General features: G+C 32.3%; 1 protein-coding gene across 2 annotated transcripts in view; it reads right to left on the minus strand.

Annotated features, from left to right (window-relative positions):
- Window positions 1-27,793, minus strand: part of Rfx3 (regulatory factor X3) — a 301,278-nt gene that overhangs the window by 37,995 nt on the left and 235,490 nt on the right. For both annotated transcript variants that reach the window (XM_071600604.1, XM_071600605.1), the window contains 7 exons: window positions 21,849-21,970; window positions 20,062-20,174; window positions 16,008-16,123; window positions 15,354-15,508; window positions 11,265-11,362; window positions 8,247-8,396; window positions 1,443-1,651 (listed from right to left, as the gene is read on the minus strand). In XM_071600604.1, coding sequence (XP_071456705.1) covers window positions 1,443-1,651; window positions 8,247-8,396; window positions 11,265-11,362; window positions 15,354-15,508; window positions 16,008-16,123; window positions 20,062-20,174; window positions 21,849-21,970 — 963 coding nt within the window. The remainder of the gene's footprint in view (window positions 1-1,442; window positions 1,652-8,246; window positions 8,397-11,264; window positions 11,363-15,353; window positions 15,509-16,007; window positions 16,124-20,061; window positions 20,175-21,848; window positions 21,971-27,793) is intronic.

Raw genomic sequence — 27,793 nt, forward strand, 5'->3', positions numbered from 1 at the left:
GGCTGTCTTTATTTAAAGAAGTAAAAATATGAACTCTTACCACAAGAACAAATGCCAGGATTAATAATATAAGTTATCTAACTTGTAAAATATAACTTCATCTGTCAATTCCATCCCACATATATATGGAATAAATGTTAACCAATACAGGTCAAAGATGATGTTTTTAACTCTTTGGTAGAGCTTTTGTCAGCTGCTCATCTCAATTTGATTTGCTATCACACATCCTATAATCAGTAAATCCTTTCTCTTTTGGGGGTACTTCTATTTGTACAGAAACATTAATTTCTATCTACATTATTTTAGTCAAAAAGTGATTCATCCTATCAGTAAGCTATGTTACTATCTACCAGATTACTGGCTGTGCATCAGAACAACCAAGATAGCATTCTGGAGGGAAAAAAGAAAAAGGCCCAATCCTGACTATCCCCACTCCTAATCACTACTTCCTGACCACCAAGACTTTGATTTAGTAGGTCTCAGGAGGCACCTATATTTTTTTAAAATTTTATTTTATTGGTTCTTCTTAGTTATACATGACAGTACAATCCATTCTGATAAAATTATACAAGCCTAGGATATATCTTACTCTAAGGGAATTCCTTCTTAGTTATACATGACAGTACAATCCATTCTGATAAAATTATACAAGCCTAGGATATATCTTACTCTACTTAAAACCCCATTTTTGTGGGGTGGGCATGCTGGTGGGGTTCATTTAAGTAATTTCATATGTATACATAGAACATTTACCAGATTAATTCTACTGTCTTTCCTATTCCTATCCTCTCTCCCTTCTTTGGTTCCCCTCTGTTTTTTTTTTTAATATTAATTCTGATTTCTGATATGTAGCCAGGTTTGAAAACAGTTGTAATTGATTGATTAATTGATTGGTCTGGAGCATGCATCAGAATTATCTGGAAGGTTTCAAAACATGGTTTGTTAGGCCTTACCTCCAAAGATTCTGATTTAGCTAGGCTTGGAGAAGAGACTAAAGATTTGCATTTTTAACATGTTTCCAAGTGATATTGATGCTACTGGAATAGGGATCACAGTTTGAGGATCACTGAACATGAGAGCAAAACAATAATAGTTTTAATGCTCAAGATTAATACATGTTGCATTAAGGGCTGTATATTTTTTCTGACTATTGCTGAACCTATCCCAAAATAGAATCTCAGATTATCCCTTCTGAGGTCTTCTAGGGCTTTGAGTCCTAGGATTTCCTTTCCTAGAACACCAAAGTAACTTCCTTAAATCTGCTTCAGTATCATGATGTTGTAATACATGGATTGGGCTGAAGATAGTTACAACAGAAAGTTCCCATAAAGTCTAAACTCATTTCTTTTGTCTGAAAAGTGTGTGCACGTGCGTGAGCGCGCACACACACGCACACATACACATACACTATGAAGAAAACTTAGGGAAAATTAAGATGATACCTGTAGAAAGACCATTTCAGTAGAAACTGCCTGGCGGCTTTAGGAAAGCTGGGTCTTCCTTCATAGGGTTTCAGGGCTTGCATCATTACATTGTCAAGCCATGCAGCCCACTGCTCCAGTGTGCTCTGCTGCTGAAGAGTCATCTTGAAGTCTGTTTCTAGTCTCTGAACCATGTTGTCATCACACTGGCACACCCAGGAAGCCTGCTCCTGGGACAGTTCACAGAGAGCAAAGGAAAATTTCAACTCAGCATCTTTTCATTGACTGTCAGTACACAGAGCAGACACAAGTGGGAAATTACAATAATAGCTTCAAAGAGTTAAATAGGTGAAGGAAATTAACTTGTAGATTAAAAAAAAAACTTTTATCAGCATGAATGGATTAATACTGCTCTTGCTCATTATGGTATGGGAAAAAGTTATGTGACTTAAAAGTTTTATTTGAAAAAAAAAATAAAAGTACAACTTGGTATTTCCACATTAGTTGTGTGTAAGAGATTAGAATACATGACTACTTAAGAAAAGTAGAATTATGAACCTATAGTATCCAAGTTGTTTCATCTTATGCTTTTAATACTGCCTTCAAAATTTCTCATTCCCCATCAGATAAAACTTTAAAAATGATTCATATAAGAGGATTTAAAATAAATCAGATGGATACATAGATTCAACTGTCCAAAAGTGGTCCCTTATGATTAAAATAAAAGCGAACACTGAATGGTACTAGGTAGAAGCATATGCTGTGGGAATTTGGAGATTGGGAACAGAAATCTCAAGGGTTATCAAAGCAAAACTATGAATGCAAATTAGTCCACAGAACTGAAAACAACAACTCCTCTTTTGTGAAAATGTTGACATGCTACCTGCCAAAATAATTTGGATATTGCAATTTTCCTTCTTATTCTGGTCAGGAAGTTTCATGTTTGGCCATAGTAAGGAAAATAAGAACTTTTACAATTACTTTTCAGTACTTGCTTTAAGTTCTATGATGTTTCTAGTGCTATGTTTTATTTAAAAATTTTTAAAAAGAACTATTCTCCCAAGGCTAAAATATAATTATTTGGTAAAATAATATTTATTTAACTGATTGAAAAAAAAAAGATTTTAATATCTCAGTTCTGAATCAACTAAACTGACCTCAAGCAATTAATTTAAATCTTTGTGGGCTTGTTTTTCTAAACATAAAATTAGAAAAACAAATTTAACAAGTATTTTGAAAGTGGGTTTATTATGCCCAGATAACTTTTCCAAGATGAGTTTCTTGAACAGGTGTCTGAAGGTCCTAATTCTAAACATAAGACACTACAAATATGTAATATTTTAAAATTAATTAATTTATTTAATCTAACAATATATGACAGCAGAATGCATTTCAATTCACATTACACATACAGAACACAATTTTTCATGTCTCTGGTTATACACAAAGTAGAGTCACACCATTCATTTCTTCATACATGTACTTAGAGTAATGATGTCCATCTCATTCCACCATCTTTCCTACCCCCAAGTTCCCTCCTTCCTCCCCCTCCCCTTTGCCCTATCCAAACTTCATCCATTTCTCCCATGCTCCTCCTGCCTCCCCTTTATGGATCAGCACTTCACATCAGAGAAAACATTCAGAATTTGTTTTTTGGGATTGGCTTACTTCACTTAGCATAATATTCTCCAACTCCATCCACTTACTTGCAAATGCCATGATTTTATTCTCTTTTAATGCTGAGTAATATTCCATTAAATATGTATTTTTCTAAAAACAGTGTCGATAGCTTTTATTCTATGTTCTTGGAGAACAAATTCATTCAATTTGACAATTTCAACAGAATAAAACTCTAATCTCATTCTTTTAGTTCTAGCATCTCATCTGATCTTATAGACTTTACTTATTCAAGGGTCATTTCAACCTAGAGACATTTCAAATGCAGATTTCCCCAAATTCAATTCATTTTATTTTTCCACGGAAACCTACTACAGAGTTTTCCATGTCTTGACTGATAATATCATGTACTATCATTCTTTCTTTTCTCTAATTAATCATCAGTTCTTCTGAATGTTACCTCCTAAATATTACTTTTAAATATTGTGAATACACTATAATACTATTATAGAAAAATTGAAAATATAAATAAGGAAAAAGGTGCAAAATATTAAGAATACCTAAAAAGACAAAAGATAGCTATATGTTGATGTATAAACATTTCAAGCTTTAATTGCATATAAATATGTGTCTATGAATATTTCATAATATGTGCATATGCTATATTATGTACACATGTATTTATATTTTATATTTATAATATACTTATTCTAAATACTTACACATATTTATGTATATTTTATATTATTTATGCATATGCATATGCAAATAACTAAAATAAAAGAGGATTATAAGATATCCTATTTAATGATATGTAACTGTCATTCCATGTAGGCAAATATACAGCTATACTTACTGTTGAGTGAATGAATTTTTATATAACCAATCCTGTATACGTAGACATTTGTTTGCTCCAAAATTTTACTATTAAATGTAAAGCTGGAATTAGCAATCTTGTAACTATATTTTTACTTACTTTTTCACTTATTTCTGTATGACAAATCTACATAAGAATAGGCTGATATATTAATATACAGTATAAAATGATTTCCAGAAATTTTATATCAATTTAAGAGTCCATAAGATTACCAATGAAATAATTAAATGCATCGAGAAAAGTTATAGGGAAAGGTTATGTATGGTTTTTCATGAATGTCTAAGCATTTTTTCATTGTGATAAAAACACATAACATTTACCATCTTAATCATTTCTCAGTGTACAGCATAGTAGTATTAATATATGTACTTTGTTGTGCAAGAGATCTCTAGAACATTTACATCTTGCAAACTGAAATGCTTACCCTGTAGGGGAGGTTCTTTTTTGACTTGTGCATTGATAAAGGAGAGTAAAGAACTTACTGGTACCATGGAAAAATATCATTTCAAACTCACTATATATGTGGAAATTAGTTTTTGCCAAGAGACGATGATAACCTAATACCTAATTTAGAGAATAAAACCACAGTACAATCATCTGGCTTTTCAAACTATTTTTATACTATGCTTCATTTTACTACCCCCTAGACTGAATACATGCTAACAATGGATGACACTGTAAATATTTTTTTGTGAAAGAAATTTAGACATTTCCATTTTATAGTTGAAAAAGCTAAGGATGAACACTTAAAGATATTCTTAACTTACATAAAAATTATATCCCAAAAGATAAGTAGTCAGGAACTTCAAAATCAGAATGCTTTTTAAATATAGAAATGCAAGTATATGCAATAGTTAGGTTATCAGTTCACAACATCCAATTCATTTAACACATAATATAGATGAAAAACTAACAATTTATGCTCAAAAAACCAGAGAACTATACCTCTGTAATACTATCAATTAAGGGAGAAAGAAAACCAATTATACTGCAATAGAAAAATTATCTTGAATGCATGAGGAAAGATGATTTAATTAGAGGAGAATGAAGTAGAGAAAGAGATTTATGGGTATCCAATCCTGAAAGAAACTTTCAAGCTCTTAGTATGTTATAATACTGACTCCTACATTTCAAATTAAAGTCTCCTTATTCCAAGAGCATTACCCTTACATTTGTCAATCTTACTAAGGTTAATCTTAGAATATACAGGAACATATCTCAAATGAATAGGGGATAGTGATAATGATGGAATGGGAAGCAGGGACCCTGGGGAAATCTGGAAAAGCTCAGAACAGAAAAGGAAAAAAGCAGGAGAGTTAAAGATAAAATATGCTTCCTGGAGCAAGAGACCACTCATTAAAATGAAGAGAGCTGAGACAAGTAAAATGTAGGGTGAAATGAAGAGCTCACCATTATATTCACAGTCCTCTGAAGAAAAGAAAATGTTTTGGAGATTAGGGGCTTAATAGATAGGTTTCAGCATGGATGACTGACATAGTGGACTCAAATAAACTTGATAATTTACATCAGAGGAAGAAAAAGGTTAGGGTAGCCTCCAAGTTGCTGGGTGGATGATAAGTAGTAGAGCAGACATATCATTGAGCATTTATATGCAAAGGTGTTCTCAAGATTGGTATATATAACCAGGAAAGAACTCCTTTGTATCAATACTTCATAAGACTGTAGACATGTACAATTACATATGTGAAAAAGATGCTAATAAAACATTTAGCAACATTTTCAGATATTATTAGAAACTATTATTAGAAATATTTTTCTGTTATGGAGCTTAAATTACTTTCTGAAATTAGAAATTGTCTTGCTACTTTAACTTTTCTTAAGGTACTTTTAAACATATTTGAAATAAACATCAGAATACAGATTTTAAGGCAATTTCTGGTACTCATTCTCAGTAAATCATTTAATGTAAATCCACTGAAATGTGTAAATAATAGATTTGTAAACCCAAGATGGTTTGTTCTTATAATGGTTATGTGTTTGCATGTGTATATGGATATGTGTATATTTGCATATAGAGATCAATCGACAGATTGAAAAAAAGTTATATACACCAAAAATTTGAACCCAATCCATGAAAGTCACAATGAACATAACTAATTTATTGTACCCTAAAAATGGACCAAGCCCAAACAGTACTCTTAACATATTTTAGGTGATAAAACTAGGCCATATGTAGAGATGTAGTCATTAATATTTTTTTGTTAAACACAGTATTTTCAACAGCTTTGTTGAGAAATAATTCACATAACATACAATTTACCCATTTAAATAATACAGTTATGAGTCTTTTTTTAGTATATTCATAGTTTTGCATCCCACTCCACTATCAATTTTAAAACCTTCTCATTTCACCCAGAGGAAATCCCACTTCCCTTGTATCTGTTGCCTCCCAATCTCCTTAAGCCCCCAGCCCTAAACAATTACCAATCTACTTTCTGTCTCTATAATATACCTATTCAGAGACTTTTATAGAAATGGAATCAAGCAGGTAGTCCTTTGTACTCAGCTTCTGTTTTTCAGGTTAGTTTATGTTGTGGTAGAAAACGGCTTCTTTTCTTTTTATGTCCCAATAATATTCCATTATGTAGACATACAACATTTGCTTATCGTTTTCATCAGTTGATGGACGTGTGAACTATATGGCTCATATGAATAATGATGTTATGAACACCTAAGTACAGGCTGACTATTTCTAATTTGAAAGTCTAAAATCTGAAATGTTCTAATATCTGAAAAGTATTAAGTATTCCATGCTTAGAAAGTTTCAGACTTTGGGGCATTTCAGATTTCAGATTATTGGATTAGGAACACTCAAGTGGTAAAGTCTATTCAAATATTTCAAAATTCTGAAAAACTCTCAAATCTGAAATAGTTCTTGTTCCAAGCATTTTGGATAAGGCATACTCAATTTGTATAATTTTTCATATGGATATGTTTTCATTTCTCTTGGTATATCACAAGTGGTAGAATTGCTAAGTCACACAATTACTCTGTTTATCTTTCTGAGGAAATGCCCAAAATTCCAAAGTGGATGCAGCTTTTTGCATTTCTATCAGCAATGTATGAGATCCCACTAATTTTTCCACATCCTTACCAAAACTGATTAAGGATTTTTCCTATATTCATTCTAGTGTGTGTGAAGTGGTACATCCTTATGTTTTTTGACTTGCATTTCCCTGGTGGCTAATGATGTAAAGCATCTTTTCCTATGATTAGAGGACATTTGTATATTTTCTTTAAAGAAATGTCTACTTGAATTTTTGCCATTTTTTAATCAGGTTGAATTTCTATTATTGGGTTGTAATAGTTCTTCAATATTCTACACAAATCCTTTATCAATCCTTTATTTTGTATATGCTACACAAATCCTATATGATTTGCAAAATTTATCTGACATTATATGGGTTGTCATTATACTTTCTTGGTGGTATTTTTTGAACTATTTAAATTGATTATATTCAGTTATGAAATTTTTTCCTTTGTTGCTTATGCTTTAGATCAATAACGGTATTATTTTTTATTGGTATATTTTAGTTGTACATATTCATGAGATTTTTTGTTACATATTTGTATATGCATACAATATAACAATATAATTTGATCAATGTCAACAATGGTAGTATCTTTATATGGTAACAATTAGCTTTATTATTTTTTATCAGAAATAAAATATCTGTTAGAACTCTATAATAATATTCCTAAACTATCGGTTTTTAAGGTTTGATCATAAGGTTAAAATATTTTTCATTTAAACTATCAAAGAAGCCCTATTTATTGTATGTTATTCTTTTCAAGTGAAGAATACTTCCTAGGCATCTTTAGTAAAGTTTGAAATAGAATTGTTTTTAGTTTCTTTCAAGGTGCATTACTGTAATAACAAATATCCTTGTGCTTGACATGGTGCAAATTACTAAATAAGTAAAAAACAATCTAACGTAAATGTTAAGGTGGGAAAACAAAGCCCCGAGTAGTTAAATAACATTCCCAATATCCCAGAGATAATAAATGGAAGATGTTAATTTCTTGTCTAATTTCAGTGACCATGACCTTCATTATCCTTTAAGTATTCAGCAAACCCTGTTGATACATTATGCTGCCTTCTAGGACTATTTATCTTAGCAGACTACACCCACAAAACACAGGTGCAATAAAATCAAATAAGGGCAAAACTCCCCTCTTTCAGGACACTATGAATGTATAGCTGCTCCTTGTGTATACTTGAGGCTTTAAAAAAAATTGATGTTCCTAATTTAGAAGAACAAATTGGGTATCTTTCTTTTAAACACATGTCATGTAAGAAAATGGAGTACCTGGACATTGGCAAAGTCGACACGGTTGAGGTCATTGAGCATCTGGTTGATTTGAGAAGTGTTCTGAAGTACTGCACGAGCTGCCTGGGCCAGGTGATTGAGTGATGTGTATCTTCGCAGAGTCTGGGCAAAGGCACTTACAGCGGCAACCTGTAAAGAAACCCCAGTCAGTTGAGAATATTTTTTTCCTTCAGTAAAAGAAGAAACCACTGCAATCGTCAAATCTTTTTTCCCTTGCCAAAATTAAATGTTTCCCTTTGACACTTAGTTCCCATTCATTTGGTGAGAGAGTTTACTTGTAAATTATAGCATTTAAATCTCTTAAACCAAGAATTATTTTCCTTTTGAGAATGTTGAGGTCAAGACTAAAACAAACTCCCACACTCTTCCATAGCATTAATTAAACCAATCTTGCAAGTAACTTACTCATCCACAGCAAGAAATGATTTTGTCTATGGAAGTAGAAAAAAAGTTGGTTTTCATTTCTTTTTTCACATTTTTTTTTTTGGACAGCCAATTAAAAATAGGCAGGTAAAAACATATATATATATTTTTAATTTGGAAAACTCAACCAGAGAGTCCAATTTTTAAAATTGGATTAAAAAATACTTTTCAGAATTCTAACAATCAGATTCACTCTTATGGCCTTTATTATAACAACTTGGATGCTTTTAAGGCAAAATAAGGGAACTCATAATTTTTTATTAGTTAAGAAATTCATCAAAGACAAGCAAAAACAACTCTTTCAGAATTTGAATTTCTTTAAAAGGGTTATCCAGGAAATTTCCATTTGCCCCTCAAAATTTGCTTTCCATTCCTCTCCATCCTGCTCTGTGCCCAGAGAAGCAGACCTACATGGACTAAATTAACCTTGTCCTTTGCCCTCTAGCTTCCAGTTGGAAGCACTGTTAGGAGACTGGATGATTGAAGAGTGGTCAGAGTATTTATTCCCACAATCTTTGCTTTCTTCCTGCTTGGACAAAACCTGCTTTCCTTTTCTAAGGCTACTATGGTCCTGTGGGAAGGAGGGGATTTTCTAATGCCATGGCTCTCACTTCTTACTCTCTCAGACCTTAGTAATACTTTCCACGACTGCTATCTTGGAATGCTTAACCATTCCTCCTTAGTTTTCTCAACTTCTCTCATATGTTTGAAAATAAACTTCTAAATTCTCAATAATTCCCCACTTTAGATAGATATACCATTGTTCTTGCTGAAACTTGAATAAATCAGTTTATTTTGAAAGACATCAAAGATAATGCAGAAAAAAAAAAGAAAGAAAAAGCAGTCTGGATAACTAATTCTCATGATTTCATGGAGATTTGTTGCACATACAGTAGATCTAATGATTACCTTTAAAATATGTTAAAAACTAAAATATACAGGAAGATATGGTATTTCATTGTTTATGGACATATAAGGAACAAGCTATAAAGTCAATTGGCTGAGTGACATGATGTTCACAGGACAAAGAATGCTCTATCTTGATTGTGAGATATTTTAGGACTGTAAGAAACTTGCAGTGGTACCCAAATATACTCAAAGAAGAGTCGTCTTCTTTTTTTATGTTTTTGTATTTTATATTGAGTACATTTTATATGTCAGGCACTGGGTTAAAGTGACTCATATATATTACCTTGTTCAACTGTTATAACTATCTTATTAGACACACATTATGATTTAAAGAGGGTAAGTAGCTCACTCAAGGTTGCAAAGAAATTCCATAAACTCCAATAAACCCAGGCATTTTGATCCCCACTGACAGAGTCATTGGAAAGCTGCTTCTTCAGGGTAAATTATCTTCATTGATAGAACAGAGCACAGCTAAAAAAAGACTGCCTATCAGTGACAGTGGAAGGACAGAGGGTACCTTCCACCATGGAAAATCATCTAAATCAACCTTGGAGGTTAATGAGATGGACAGTGTTGCAGCAAGATTGCTACTACATTCATTCTGATGACACTGGGGGATGAAGTACTTTCACCTTTTGAGGTACTGTTATATATATGACTTATTATGCAAGTTGGAAAGAATTCTTCTGTCATAATCAAATAGCACCTTTCATTTCCATGTGGCTTGAAGAGAATTTTCTGCCATGATGGAAATGCTCCAGATATGGTAGCCACTAGCCACATGGGGTTATTGAGCACCTGAAATATAGTTAGTGTGACTATCAAACTAAGTTTTTAATTTCACTTAACTTTAATTTAAAATTCAAATGTAAACAAATAAATGTAACTAACTCTACTGTATGATCAGCATAGCTGTAGAGCAATAAATGAAATATTAGTGGACACATAAATAAAATGTTGCCTTCTAGATGGAAAGCTTTTTTATTTTTTATTTTTGACAATGGAGATTGAATTCAGGGGTGTTTTCCCACTGAGTCACATCTCCAGCCTTTTGTAAATGTATTTTCTCTAGAGACAGGTCTCCATAGTTGCTCAGGGCCTCGCTAAATCATTAAGGCTGGCTTTGAAGTTGTAATCCTCCTGCCTCAGCCTCCCAAGCTGCTGGGATTATAGGTGTGTGCTACCAGGCCTGAGAGAGATAGAAAGCTTTATTGAAAACCTTAAACCAAAGTAGAAAGAACTAGAAACTACCTCTGTTCCCCAAAAGACGTGTCTGTTATACGAACTTCAGCCTATCAACTTTGTCTCTAAACTGAAAGACTAGATATATTATTGAAATCTGATAATGAATATAACAATGGACTAAAAGCTGCAAATGGGATTTATGGTATCTAAAATAAAGTACAGAATCAGTCCAGTCTTTATATGGTGATATATTTACAGGTTAACCTAAACTAATAGGACCAGTAGAAGATTACCTGGAGATGAAAATTCATAATGCAAGCAGTGTGAAATATCTCTAGTAAAATATCTTTAGACTAGAATATTCATATCTTAAGCTATGTTTAATATTATATATTCCTGATATATACCAAATGAATTATAACTCTTCACTTAAAGAGAACTTTCTCTAAAGACAAAAGAAAAAGCAGATACAAAGTGTACCTTGGTTTGTATCATTCTCTGTGGAATATTGTTCATGGCATTGGAAAGCCAACCTTCAAGGCTTTTTGCAAAATTTCGAATGGCTTGGGTCAAGGCACCTAAATGAAAATAAAGGCAAAATGAAAAAGATACCGAAGACTGTTAGTCTTTATGCTGGAATAAGGGAAAACACAAGTATATAATATCTAATATAACATAAAATAGAATTTATATTGTCCTCATTGAGGAAATTTTAACCTTATTGTGAAATTCTCACAGTATCCAAGAATTATATTTTGGGCTATTTAATTTCTTTTAAGCTATTTTGTTCCCAATACTTAAGATACTTTTTTGGGAAATGAAAGCATTCAAACGTTTTTGCTTACAGCAACATATACCAGTTGTGAATATATTTATGGTATTTTCTCTCTTAGATAAAACACTTTTTTCATTACTAGTTTTGTACTCAAAGGCTATTTTCTTTATAAATTCTTCATTTTAATTATTTTTGAGTTCTTAATCTATTTTCATTTCTTTAGTTAAAAAGAAACAAAGTGCACACCTTTTTCTTTTTCTCTTTTTTTCTATACATCTATTTACACTAGAATCTATGAATAATAGTATTTATCTTTCACTTGTTGAAAAGTAAGGTAAAAATTAAAATTGACTCAAAATTTTTGGATAACTATTTTCTACTTCATTTGGTAAGTAGACCTCAGTGTGATAAAACTGTCACCTAAACCAATAAGTTCATTCAATATTTTTCAAATATTTGTTAAAACCTGAAATTGGGATAGGTCTAAGTGACAGAAACTTTTATGGTGGTAATAAAATGATCAGAAGCTTCTTCATTCATCACTGATAACTGACTATTTTATAAAAAGGAATGTGCTTACTGAAATTGCTCAACAAGTCATTCAGCCAGTAGTACTTTTACCTCCTCTGTGCCCTTAGCTCCACACTATGGGGAGCAGTTTTAGATATTTAATGAATAAATGCTTCAAGAACTCAGAACATAAAATTAATTTCTGCATGTTTCCTACTATATGGTAGATATAAAAATATTATAGTCTACTATTAGAAATTAAGAAGTTACATTTTTGGCCAACTGCTCCCAAGAATATAACATCAATGATAGGATTAAATTATTTGATTTTTCTTTCTGTGCTCTATTACCTTTGTAAAAATAGATTTTAAAAATATTTTGACTCACTTAAATTATTTGCAAAGGATATAAAGTTTTCTATTCCAATAAAAAAAAACAACTAAGTATTTTAAAAAGATCTATTTAATGGTCAAATGACAGAAGAGACTGAAATGACCTAAATTTTGATTAGGAAAACACTCAAGAAGTGTGGACTTTTAACCATGAGAATTGGAAACTCTGAATCAGAAATTTCTTGAGAACTGATCTTTTGAAATCTCAAAAGTTTCCCACATTAGCCAAAAAAAGAAAAAAGAAAGAAAAATATCTTTCTGTTGTGCTATGTACTAGAACCATGGAGTGCAGGCATGAATGGAAATGAAAGAGAGTGAAAAAACCTTAACAACCTTTTGAAACTCAGTAAAATTTTGTTCATGATTCAATTTGGCAATTTGCATTTTCCATGTTTCCTACTATTAATATTTAATATTTATTTAATCTAAAAATATGAGACTCTCTATATATTATTTTAAAAAATTTATATGGGCCTTATTTTATCTATACAAACTTTATGTGAAGAAGATAATAAAATAAAAATATGTACTCTGTATTTTAAATAAGTTTTTAAATTTTATTTTTTAGTTGTAGGTGAACACAATACCTTTATTTTATTTTTATGTGATACTGAGGATCAAACCCAGTGCATCATGCATACCAGGTGAGCTCTCTACCTCTGAGACACAACCCCAGCCCATGTATTTTAAATAATTTTAAGGTTTTACTGTTTTTGTACTAAATGACATTCTAGGTCGCCTTTAATTATATTCATAATAGCACATTTAAGTATGGCCAGTTGAGTTCTTATACAATATTTTATACTTATTTTTTTCATTTTCAGATAAATGTATTTTAGAATACAGTAGCTTCAAGCTGACTTTAAATTAGTGTGATATGCAGACTTTTTATTTTTTGGGTTAAAAAAAGAAATCCCATCTGGACAGAAAATGGTAGAGTGAAGTACTAGTAGCCAGGAAAATACAATTTTTTAAATATAAAATTAAGTTTGCTTGCTGTATAGGGATTCACGTAAGATCAAAATTGTATAGACTGATTCCAACAACTTTTCAAGACTTACAAATGAATATATGGCTTGAAATTTAAAATTTATTCCAAAACTAACTTGTCTCAACCTACTCAAGGTTAGTATTCAAATTCATACAATTAGAAGACAGATATTTAAATTGTGTTTGAAGTTTAATTTTGTTAAGCCTCATTGCAGAACGGGAATTAAATTTGGTAGGATGGTACATGAAATACATTTCATAATTTCAGAGAAGTTATTCAGTTTTCTGCTAAGTGTAGAGACCAAATACAGAATAAACTGTTTTTCAAATGAAAATTTGCAAGACAAAGGACAATTGTATTGTGTACTTAAAATTCTAAGACTTAAAAAAGTCAACTAAAATTGATACATGACTTAAATTAGAGCACTGTTAAGGTCACAAAGTCTTATGATGCTAGTACAGAAACAAAATATTTCAAAACAATTTAATGAATATTGATGTTGATTTGCCTCAAAAAAGAAAGCACTCACTACCATGTCTTCTTGTATTTCATGAGGAAAAGTGTATATTAGCAGTAAGATATTATAGGCTAATGCGCTACCCTATGCAGCTTCTCTTAAACATCTCTAGAGATAATCACCCAGAGCACAGGGAGCAGGAGAGAAACAAGGGAATCAGATTCTGGAGCATAAACCAGTAAAGAATTTACATAGTGAAATTTTTTCATGACAATATCACTTTTCATCACTCTTTAGTCAGGAAGCTTGGTGCAGATAATAAGAAACACATTGGCAATTTATAAAAATTGGGGACGATGTCAGTGGATTTCTTTTGTTTTCACTTATTACTTCATAAATTTATAAGGGTGTTCATTGATATTATATGTAAATATATCTAAGCATCTACTTTAAGGTGGTGGGGAATTCATACCTCTTTTTGTTGTCTGTCATATTTAGGGGGAGAAGTATAAACATATAACATCTTTCCCTTTTCTTCTACTACATTTATATGCTTTCTTAAAAAAATTAACAAAAATCATCTGTGAACAGTGTACTTGAAGTGCATACTTAATCGCCAATTTCACAAGCCAAAAGAATGCTTTTACTTTATTAATGTCAGGGAATAGTGGAAACCGTACCATTTCTTTAAAAGTAAAGGATCACCATTATATGCTTATACTGATGCAGGCAAAAAATAGTTTCAACTGCTTCTATCAGTATCTGTAATAGCATTTTTACTAATCATTGGAGAAAATAGCTTTGTTTGTAACAAGGCAGTTTAAAAAGCACCATCATTTAAAAAGGTAATCTAAGCTATCTATGTAATTACTACTTGCTTTATAGTGGAAATACAATGCTTGTGTAGTTACATAGATTTTTCTCTTAAAATACCAGTTAACCATTATTGTTAATAGGAACCAAGTCTATAGTTCTTAACATGATGTAGGTGACAAAGAAAATGCTTTTTTAAAGAAATTAAACTTCACTGAAGACCAAGATAAATTCATTTCACATCAAAGGTAACTATAGAAGGGACTGATCTGCAATTACAGATTTTGGAAATTTTTTGCTATATGAAGGGGAACTTGTCCTTGAGTAAAATAATTTTTCATGGTCGCCTGAAATGGGAGTGTTCTTACAATTAGTTTATAGGGGCTGGCACATCTCTAGGTTGGCTTTTTTAATCAAAAATAAAGTTAAAGATTGGAAAACAGATCATTTTCCCCTTTTACTACAGTTTTGCTCTAGGCTGCTTTCATGCAATATTCTCTGTTGCATGTTTTCTATTTGACAAATTTAAATAAAAATTAGGATCATTCCAGATTGCAATGTCACTTCCCCAAACTTCCTGGGTGGAATGTATCAGAACAAAAGCATCCGTAGTTGTCTGCATTTAACTTACTAGGAATAGGTCTAAGGACGTCGGGGATGAGAATCTCCACCAAAGCCTGGTACATCCCATGGTCACAGTTACACATCCATTTCAGAATAGACTCATGTTTGCACAGAGTTATCAGCTTTGCTTTCGGTAGTCGACTTTCTATTTCACTCAGATTGCTGGTGTGAATAAATGTAGCAAATGAATAGATGGCAAATGAGGATAAAAAAGAAAATGGACTTTAAAAATAGTTTATCAAATATTACTGAGGTTAGAACTATACCACCACTGTACTGGTGCCATATGGCTGGATTTATATTTATATATATATATATATAAAAATATTCCCCCAGAGCTGCCTATACACATTAAAATTTTCTGATGGTCTGAAAGGCAGATATGATAGCAATTTCATGAGGATGAAATAGCTCTACTATAGTCCCCATATCAATAAAAATGGGAGCTATATGTGTGTGTGTATAAATATATATATATATATACACACACACTGAAACCTCAAGAGAGCAGTTTGTGGTTTATTTCTAGGATGGCCAAAACATTAATCTATTCACTTTATTTTATCAGTAAGGTTCACAACTGGTATACATATCTCTAATTCATTAGCTGTAACACCTACTCAGTCATGAAAATGAATTGGAAAAGCATATTGATTCTGACCTTGATTCGGTAATAGTAGTGCCATCAGTTGGAGTAGAGGGAGAATAGCGCCAGAATGTTTGCCACAATTTTTCTATCAAGCTAAATTGAAGATTCACAACAACATCCAATATTGCCTATAAAACAAAATGGTATCAGTATTACCTCACAGTATTACTTACCGGGTGGGTGAAAGAGCCTAATGAGACTTTATATGGTAAATATCTCATTGGGTTCATAAGTTAACAAATAGTGAAAGTGAACTAAATTTTACCAATGGAAGTAAAGGAAACAAAGTGATTAACTAGAAAATAAAAGGAAAAAATAACTCTTGTAAAATTAAGCAGGATAACTTGTATTCCTTCTATAATGGCATCATATCCTAGCCTCGCTTTCACCTTTCTTTTCTTCTCCATTTTTATGCTTGTTTTTCTTTTCTCCATTTTCTTCCTTATTTTTCTTTTGTTCCCTTACCTGCTGCTTCCTTCTGCCTCTATCTATTCTCAGACCAGGAACAGTATAGCAAGTGATCAATTCACATTAGTCCTCTTTGGGCAAATGGGGCACAAGAGTGCAGAGGTGCTTCTCTATGGAAAATGGAGTTAGGGTTGAATTAACCCTTCTAAGGCCACTGACCAGGATGTTCCTAGCCCGAGAGAAGCTTTAACAAAGTATACAGTCATCAGGCCTTCAGAGGATGGCACCTAACTGGGTAGAAAAGGATACAAGAAGCACCCTCCTTTGGTCACACAATGCTTTCCCTTTAACATCAAAGAATCTAACCCATCTCTGCACACTTCCTTGTAGAGAGCAGCTTTAAGACTAACCCCATTTTATCCCCAGGGTCCTCACCTTCATTTTCTCCTTAATTTTAGTTTTTAGAACCATTTTCCAGATGCATCAAGGAATTTTCCTTTTCTTTATTTTCTTCGTGCTTTTTATTAAATGATGCTAAAATATATTACTTTTTCTATTAACTTTGATGATGACCAGATTTAATCTCACTCTACCATTACAATTAATTTATAAATTAGTTGTCAGATATGAAGCCAAAAGGACACTTATTTATGAAAAGACACACGATTCTGTGAATATTTTGAGCCTTTAAAGACAGAGGTAACTTATATGCATGTATAATGTGGAGTCATCAAAAATTGAGAACCAGAATACGTAAAAGAGCCCCATCAAGATCTTCAAAATTCACGGAAGGCAGAGAAAATGGGCCAAGTAGAGTCTGTCTGAATATTTTGGGCAAAAAGAACAATAATTTATATTCTATAATTTAATAATTATAGAATTGTGCTATTTATGTAGAGATAGCCCTATACATGATACACAGAATAGCTGACTTAAAAACCTAAGACTAACTCAAATATTAAAAAAAAAAAATCTGTTTAGAGTTACTCTTTTGGGAATGAGTAGGGAATGCTGCAAGTAGTTAGTTGGACAGTGAAAATGAAGTCAATACATTCCTCAGCAACATTCAAAAATATAAAACTGAGCTTTGAGCAGGGAGTGGTAGCATTTGTCTGTATTCCCAATTACTAAGCAGGCTGAGAAAGGAGAATTGCAAGTTCAAGACCATTCTGAGAAATAGCAAGACCACATCTCAAAAAAAAAAAAAAAAAAAAAAGTTAGTAAAAATTAAAACAAGCCCTAAAAATAAAGGACATACAGATGTCCCTTAGCCCAAACAAAAATAAAAACTTTCTCCAAAAGCAAATTATTATAGTTGCTTTCCAAAAATGCAGTTTAGGCATACCAAGAGATATCTCTAAGTGTGAAGCAGCTATTATATTTTACATACCTCTACTATGAGACTGTTGTAAGAACACTATCTATGTATATGTTAAAAGAAAAACATATAGCTGGAGAAAATTGTGTAGAAAATTGTACTTGCTCCTTATATAACAAAACTAGTGACATTTATGAAATCTTTGATAAACAAATTATGAGAATTCCAAATAATAAGCAAAGTAGGATTATTAGTCTTTCTTTAAAAATACAAACTGTAGGAAATGTGCAATAAAGTAAGGCAAAATAAAGGGGTTCAATGCATCTTGTATTCAATATATCCTTGAATTAAATAATCTCAAATAACTCTTTTGAAAAGGACATCAACATCAACCTCATTTGAGGCAGTTTTACAAATGAATAAAACATTTTATTATTTGTCCACCCACTTTAAGATATAAATTAAAATAATTCATATTCCACTGCCTTAGGGCAAAGGATTATTTACAGGATTGGACATGAGATTTAGGGAGCTGTATTTCAAAAATGTAAAAGTCTGAGAGGAAAAATAATTAGAGTATTTCTTTTCTATGTACACCACCCACCCTATGAAAAGTGGCACAGACACTTGTGACTTTGAAATGAATAGGGATTATTTTATGGGCCATCATTTCCCACACAGATTAATTATTATACATGTCCTATCTCTTCATGCAGAGTACATTTATTCCTGACAATTGGTATGTTCATGAAAGCTTTATAATCCAAAACATATTTTCACCTTATTGGAGGAGTCTCTTACTTAGAATAATCATACTGCAATTCTTTAGGAAGTAAATAATCTTACTGTATATTTATGCTCAAACTTACATTCTGAATAAATATGAGAAACTTTTTTTAAAAATTCAAACTATATTTTTACAGCCTGGTTGCTTAAAGCAGGGTTCATTTGAGCACAGAGAAACAAAAACTTGTTTAGAAAAAATTGTACACAAACTTTCATTGAATTTGATGACAGCTGTAGAAAGAATTTTTCCCCATGTATATAAGGATAATCCAGAAATTTTCTCATCTTGGCGAAAGCACAACAGTCAAAGGTAAATGACACTAAGTAGCTTTCATCATGCAAAGAAATGTTGGGAACTGGTAGGGAATACTGAAGAACATTTCTGGCACATACTCTGCTAATAAGGAGAGAATTCACCCTGGTTGTCAATAACTTAGCATCCTTGACGAATACTTCGATTCACCCAAGCAATTCTTATTTCTGGAGTGGGAAAAAAAATCTGTGAGTGTTATAAGCTGAAACTTCTTACTGCATATTGCATTGTCAGCAGTCAGGAGGACTATCCCAGATATTCAATGGATAATCTTCAACTTTTAAGCAAATAACAAATATCCTTGGAATACAGCTATTTAAATTCTAAATAGAATCCTCTTTCAAAAGAAGAAGCACTTAAGAAAACTCTGTAATCCATGATGCCTTCCCTACCAGGTGAGCTGCAGATTTATTAATATGCTGGCATGGAGAGAGCTCACCTTCTAGACTACATCATGTGGGAAGGACAATAGGAACAGGGATCAAAAACACCAAGAGAAACTTAATTGGCCACAAAAAATGAAACAAAATTAGAGCCTCATGCTCCCTCGAAGGAAAACCTGAAGTGCTTTATTGAACATTTCTAGAAATCATTTTTAATAGAAATACACCATGGTGTCAAATTCAAAAGGATAAAGGACACACTAAAAAAATCAGTCTTCTGATTCCCAGTCACTTGGTTTCCTTTATAAAGACAATCACTATTAACATTCTCTTGTCTTTCTGGAGAAAGAACTTAAAAGAAAATATGCTACATATAGTTTTACACTATGATTTTTCCTTTAACATTAAATCCTGGCACTTGTTCCATTTTAGTATATTTAGAGTTGTCTGTTCTCTGGCTGTACAGTACCAGATTTTTATCTAGTTCCCTATTAGATATAGCCAACCTTTTAAATTAAAAAGAATAATGCAACAAATTCCCTGTACACTTGTCTTGTCACCCATATGTAAGTATTTTTGTAGGATAAATACCTAGAAGTGGAATTGCTGCATCAAAGGATTCAGATTAGGATAGGCTTAAGAAATGGAGAATAAAATGTACTCTCACTTTCCTGCATTCCTCACCTCTCCACTCTGAGACAAGAAAGAAGAAAAATGAATTTATTAGTGCTCAAAGAAATGCTCAAAAGAATTAGTACTAACTTCATGTGTACTCTAGGAAAAAGCTTGATTATTTTGCTTTAACAAAGTTTCTGGCAAAACTTAGCGCATGTTCATACCACGTTTGAAAAGACTTACCTCACAGTGCTCTCGATAAAGACTCTGCAGTGACTTGATATCCTCAAAGGTAGTACCATCTGGCAGAGAAGAGATTTCAACTTCTCCAAACTCTGGAAGTGCTCGAGATGCATCTGTTACCATGACAACATAACAGAAAAAAGCTACTGTGGATAGTGTCAATTACAGATTAATGAGGAAAAATTTCAGAAGACTAAAAAGAAAAAAAAAATTAGGTCAGAGGGCCAAAGAACAAGGACTTTTCAAATTAATATTTTGCAAGCAAAACTTAACAACATGATCAGCACAAAATATAAGAATAGAGGGTACACACTTAGGAATTTTTAGAAATCAAATTTTCACTCCAGTTATATCAGAAATCCTACAGCCCAGGCCTCTATTAAAAGAAAATATCTCAAGCTTGCTGGTACCAAATTTAGTTATTTTCATTATCATGCTACTTAACTGCACAAAAATAAACGTAGCCTTAAATTTATTATGTTCAGATAATATAATCAGAAGCCAAGAGAGTTATGAAATACAAAGAAAACCATAAAAATAAAGTTAAATTTAACAACATTAATTTGATGTAATGGATGATACTATTGTCCTATAACTAAATTACCTCTTGTAACATCAACATGGGATCGGCTGTTGTAGTACAGGACTTTTTGCATTTGATAGGCCTATTCCAACATATATTACATGATTGGTACTTCGCCCATTATTCTTCTGCATTCAAATGACTGTGAAACTTGCCTCCACAAAGAGAATAGGGGCATGATTTAGCCTTCAGTTGAGAGTAAGGCATAATTTACATAGTCTCTTTCTGTTCTTTTTGTGTTTTTTTTTTTCATTAGCTCTGGACAATTATCGTAAATACACTTTGGTGCTTGCTTTATCATAAACTCAAATATAAATGTGGCAAGTAAAACTGCAGAACTGTATTTAGTTTTAGCTTTTAGGCAAAATTCAGGACATGATTTCATTATTTTTTGACATTATTTGAAATTAATTGAAAGCTCAAGGGTCCACAAGACTATATCTGAGGACTTTAATTTGGGAAATACTGCCATATTTCCAACTTCAGTAATTATTCCAATTTGAGAATCTCTTCCAGTTGTCTTTGTTGGAAAGTGCATATGGATACATATATACACACACATAGGCACACACACTCTCTGACTGCATCTATGCAAGTTGATATGTTGTATGAACACTATGCATGCTCATTTCCAGAAGAATTCTGCATTAAATTTAACTGCTACTTTTGCTCTTAGGCTATGGCAGTAATATGTAAAATGTTGTAGTTCTACTTCCTAATTCTTTCAATAACAAGAAACATAGATACTATCTAAAAATTACAAAAATAGAAAGTACTAGGATCAATGTAAAAGAATAAATTACTTTTTTAAAGTTTAATACAATTTTCTTCTAATCTAATACTGTCTGCAAATACAACTTTGTACACAGAAAAAGAGAATTCTTTTTGGTCCTTGAAATAACTACTGCAAGTAAACAAAGCATAATTTTAATAACATAAGACAATTAATATAAATTCTGGAAAATACTTTTATAGCCTTTAATGGATTATGCATTTCAAAGTCCTACTTTGCTCAAGACTTTTAAAAATAAAGTTCAAGTGGGAAAGTAGAGATGAACTAGAACTATATGATGTACATAGTTTCAACACCAAAACAATCTTTCTATGTAATTAACATCTGTAACGGACATTGTACTGTGAGAAAAGACTTATTGTTCTCTTCAAAATCCCAAGAGCAACTAATAGGCAGTACACCTTAACATACCTAAAAACTGTTGATGATGTTGACTTTGGGCAATTACAGTTTGCTCAACAGATGTGCCTGTCTGTTGACCACTTCCTGTGAAACCATCTGCAACCCCATCCACTTTCTGCATAGGCTTGTACCTAAAAATATTAGATGGAAAAAAAAAAATTATTCCTTACTTTTTTGTACTATCCCGAACTCCAAGGCATTCAGTTGTAATTTGTCTTCTTTAATGTCTCATGATAGTTGTAGGATTTTTTTTCCCTTAACAATTTCATAAAGTTAGGATGTAGGCATTTTTTCCCCAATAGTGAAAAGAACAAAGGGGAAAGAATAACAGGAAAAGGAACCATGTTTGAAAATCCAGAAATTTACATAAGAATGAAAGAATTATGAGGTATTTCTATGGATGGCAGCAGCAGATGTCCAGGCTTCTGGTATTAGTACATATTTTGAAAACTTTTAGAGGCCAATGGATCAAGTTAGAAACATTTTTAATACACTGGAACTTGAATTTGAACTAAGATCTAGGAGCCTACTGGGACCTAAAAAATGTTGATGAGTGGCTTTCAAGTTATAAGTATTTATAAATATAATCAGTCTATAAATCTCATCATATTGTTTTCATATTTCCTAAAATCTCATATGCATCTCAACACATTCATTTCTCTAGACTCTTATCCACATTTGCAAATACAAAGACTATGTGCATCCTTTTGCAGCAAAATACATGCAATAATACATCTACAAACCTAGTTTACCAAAATAAAAGAAGAAAAAAGTCAGCTACAGCAGTGTATTTATCTTTAGATCTTATTTATATGACCTTATGTACTTTTCATATTGCTAAAATAGAAAAAAATGTACATCAGCAGCAAGCAGAAAAAGAAAAAAAACTTTTTAGAAGAGAAAAATCATATATGAAACATCTCAGGCAAGTCTTCTAGGACAAGTGTACATAAAATAAGTAAGCGGCAGCTCTAATTTCTTCTTTTCTCAGATTGTAAGTATTTTTCTTCATTTTAGAAATGAGAGAAAAGAATTTTTAAATAATCTACAATAAACTTATCACCTAGAAATAGCTTCATTCCCATTATCATGTTTGTACTTCCTTTATTGCTATTTTCAACTGTGTTTATAAACATAAGAACTAGATATTCTCACCACCTACTTAACCCTTGTTTAAACCAAAATTCAACTACATCAATAGTGTGAAGTTATTGTAAATATCAGTGCCCCTAACTTGTGATTACTATATACTTAGAGATGTCTGTACTCTGACAACAGGTATGAAATGAATGGATCTGGTGAAACATCGCACAAATAATGCTCAGGCTACTTAGGAAATGATTCAGACTTGCATGTTATCAATTATAACTTAGAAAAATGAAACTTTCATGAAAATTTCAAAGTTTCTCATAGTGATATTGACATTTATTTTTTATGTTACAGTAGCTGACAAACAACTATGGAAAGCAAAGATAAGTCAAAGGATGAGCCAGGTGAAAATGGTACAACTCATCTCATTCTATGGTTATAACTTTAGTGATGACCTCCTCAACAACAAAATATTAGTTGGTACTTTCTAATATAAATATATAAAAAATATACTCTTTTATTTATTGGTTCTTTTAGTTATACATGACAGTAAAATCCATTTTGACATAATTCCACAAGCATGGAATATATCTTGTTCTAACTTAGGAATGCAGTACCTCTCCTTCCCTTTCTCTCTCCCCACCATTTGCTCCCTTTCCTCTATTGATATTTCTGTCATTTTACCCATAGTTATTTCTTTTAAGTAATTTCTTGTGGATATACATAATGGTGAGATTCACTGTGTATTTTTTTAAATTTACATAAAGAAGTTATGCCAGACATTTAAACCTACTCTTTTATTGAATAGAAAAATCTTCTGGAAAGTTTTGTTGTTTTTTTTTTCCCATTCAGGACCATACCAAAGACAATGGAAGATGTGTTAGAAGTGTCATTTATGAAAAATCTAATGTTTTTTCTGCATTTTTTCTTCTTAACACTAACCCTAACCCTAACCCTTTGTGAGGCAAGTACTTTGTGTACTTGTGTAGGGGAGCAGTTACTTAATCATTCTGTTCTAGCAGACTTGAATGATTATATCCTTATTTCATTTAGGGAAGTTTCTTATTCTCATTTATTTTTTAATTTGATTTTAGCTCTTTTTTTTTCAACTATGAAATTTTATATCACTAACAATATATCTGAAAACTGTTTATGTTTCTTAATTTAAGTTAGTGGAGTTTGGAATTCACAGAGTTTAACCAAAGTAGTTAAAGGAATCTGAATCATTTACGCCGGAGAAGAGGAAAAAAAAAAATATTTCCTATAGACTTTAACTTACTAAGTTTAGATGTGAGTTTATAAAGTAATCATGATACTCTGCCCAGCTGTGCTTTATAATGTTCCTTTGCCATATATAGCAACTAGTATTAAAGACATGAAACCAAGGACAAGTGGGGAAAAAATGTCATATACTCCTCTTAGAATAAGTTTTCTGAGGACAGATGCTATGCCACAATCTACCTACACACAGTGCTTAGCAAGCCTATAACCTACAAGCAAAATTACCTTCTTCTTTAAGAAGACAGCATTATCATTGTATCAAACACAGTGTAAGTGTCTATGAGTAGGAAATACTGTATTTTTAATATGCAGTCAAAATCACAATGAATCACAATTGATGTATGATGATGTTTAATAAGATTGAGTGGGAAGCACTAATTAGAGGTCTACTATATTAAGTGGGAGATGGCAAATGCATCAAGGCCAGCTTACAAGGAAAGAAGGAGATAAATTGACAAATCCAGGAGAAAATGTACAGGTCGGTACTTTAGAAAAGCTCTTACATAGTGGGGATGAAGGGAAACACAGAGAAAATACAGTCAGAGCTGGGAAATGAGTGCTTTTATTATAACCATAAGAATAAGGATAGAAAGATGAATATTAGATTGAAAGACAGGCACAGATAATACTGTATGGGTATTTCCTTGGTGGAAGTGCTGTAAACCGGAAACTTATATTGTGACTCATGCTAGACTCCAGGGACAGAGTTCAAAGAGCTCTATGAAGAATGGCACCAGCAAGGGCGGGGGGGTGGGGGGGGGTGCATTAGTGTGAGCCTGAAAGTATGGAAGAGCTTCTAGGTAATGTTAACTTTTGCTTTTCCTCTTTGTTAAGTAATGAATCACACAGTGGCACATTCAAAGTTTACTGCTTGACACTGGATTAGTGCTTGCAAGAAATCCCCAGAAACCAGAAACATTGGGCAGCAAGGGGCTGGATGTTCATCTGCCTGATTCCATATTTAAGAAAAACATTCTATCTCCTACCGTCATCTCAGAGGTTTGGGTCTTCCCAGAAGAGAAGGGAGTTTAACAAGGAGTCAAAAACAACCACATTAACAATAGGCTAAACAAATACCTATACCTATAAATTAAATATGTAAAATACCTAAAAAATTCAAATACAAAAATTCAAATATTGAGGCTCACTCAAGACATACCTAATAAAATCTTTGAGAATGAGGCTTAGCAACTGGTATTATATGCTTCTGAGATGTTTTCTAGGCATCATGCACGGTCCTAGTCCATAGGAGCCTCTTGGCCCAGTAAGGAGTCCTTCAGACCAATGTTGTAGAAATATACCCATTAACATTAGAGAAGAGCCAATTTTCAAAAAAAAATTTCATCAGTTTTCTATTTCCCCCATGAACTAAATTTGAAATACATGATAAATATCTTTAAATGGAGAATGAATGAATGATTAAGATAACTTTTCATTTTATCATGCCATCAGTTAATCTTAACATACTTTTAATGAATTTAACAAATATTTATTGAGCATTTACTATACATAGGGCACTATAAGTTCAGGGTTTTTAAAAGGTTCAGTATAAATGATTTTTTCTCTAAGTTTTTAAATATTCTATTAACATGATAATTCTACATTATTTAATTCTGGTTGAATTTCAACTAAATTTTTAGCAATGAAACAGAACTTATAGTTTCTTGCCTCTTTGCACTATTTACAAATCATTTATAAATATTAAATTATAAAAACATTCTTTCTATTGAAAACAAACAAACCCCTCTGTGTTGAATTCTTTAAAACCTGAACTTTCAGTATTTAAAAGTATTACCCTTCCTTTACCCCCATTTATTTTACAAATGTATGCTCTTGAGTTATGATGTGTTCTTGATAATGACCTGCACTGCATCAAAGGAAGAAACAGCTTTGGATTTCAAAATTAGTAAGAGGCAAACGATCATTTTAACAGCTTGCAACTCCATGGGCAATCAGAACTAAAGTTGTTAATGATTAGTAAATGAAAGAAACTCTAATGCTTTAATAGCTGAGTATATGCATGAAACCTGCCACTGACACAGAAAACTTAGAAAATTATTAGGAATCTTCCCCCATGGGGTTACCTATAGCTATTATTTAGGACTTGGACATTTGCAACTCTACTGTAATCATAATATTCTGTCAGTAATCTATAACCAAGGATACTGAAACAGTTCACTGGAAGACAAAGAGTAGTATATGTTTACCATCACATTCAATCAACTGTACCAATAAACTAAATGAAACATTTGGAAAGTCCTTTCAAAGCAGATGAAATATACACATGCAAAATATTAACTCTACAGGCAGAGTCATTATTATGTTCATAATATATGAAAGTACATGATCACTGATTTGCATAAATAAGTAAAAATGATGACCTGACAATCAGGGCAAGAGGCTACAATTTTCTATGACTAGAAGTTTCTTTTAAACCTCTTTTGAAAAACTGCCCCAGAAAGTCTTTAGATTACCTGATGTATAAAATGAACCAAGTGATATAAACATGAATAGATAAGAAAAAAGTACCACTGTGTGAAGAGATTCATTCTTTCAAAACAGTAACTGACTCTTTGATGCCACACTAAAATATACATTTATATTTATCTAAATGACTTCTAATATCAACCTTGCTGATTAATGATAGAATTCTCTCTCTTGAATTCTTGTTGGTAGCTTTCAGAGTATGTATCTCTTCATTAGTTCTAGATTTATAATTGAGCAAAGAGAAGAGAAATAATTAAATTTAAATGTATTTTCCTAAAAATACTTTTAGTTGTAGATAGACACAATACCTTTACTTTGTTTATTTAGCTTTTTTTATGTGGTGCTGGGGATAGAACCCAGTGCCTCATGCTAGGCAAGTGCTCTACCACTAAGCCACAACCCAAGCCTTAAATGTATTAACTGCAGCAGGGAAAGGAGATTGAGGCCCATGGCTAAAATGAAAATGAATGATCCAGAGGAATGGATTATTCATTAATTCAATGAATATTTATAGAGCACTGAAATGCAATGTTGGATGAGACAGACATGATTCCCTGATCTCATGAATTTCTTTATTGTGTCCTTTTAGTACAGGTAATTTACAGTTAAATATCTAGAAGAATATATTCTTACTACAAATATATATGCATGCCACATTTTTTACCTACAGTTGGCTTGTTATGGTTTAGATCTAGCAGTGTCCCCCCAAATATTCATGTGTTAGACAATGCAAAAATGTCAGAAGTGATTATGAGAGTTTCCAATTTCATCAGTAGATTAATCCACATGATAGATTAATGATTTGAATAGACTAGGTGTCAACTATAGCCAGGTGGGGCATGGCTGGAGAAACTAGCTCACTGTGGGTGTATTCTTGGTGAATTATATCTTGTCCCTGGCTCCTCATGCTTGTGTGTTTCCTCTCTCCTCTCCCTCAAACTTTCCCCTCTCCTTTATTCATTTTCTCTCTCTCTCTCTCTCTCTCTCTCTCTCTCTCTCTCCCCCCCCCCCCACCTTCCTCCCTCCCTACCTCTCTCCTTCCTAGTTGCCATGAGGCGAGCAGTTTTCCTATGCCATGTCCTTCCACCATGATGTTC

The sequence above is a fragment of the Marmota flaviventris genome, chromosome 13, assembly GCF_047511675.1.
Source record: "Marmota flaviventris isolate mMarFla1 chromosome 13, mMarFla1.hap1, whole genome shotgun sequence".
Taxonomy (NCBI): Eukaryota; Metazoa; Chordata; class Mammalia; order Rodentia; family Sciuridae; genus Marmota; species Marmota flaviventris.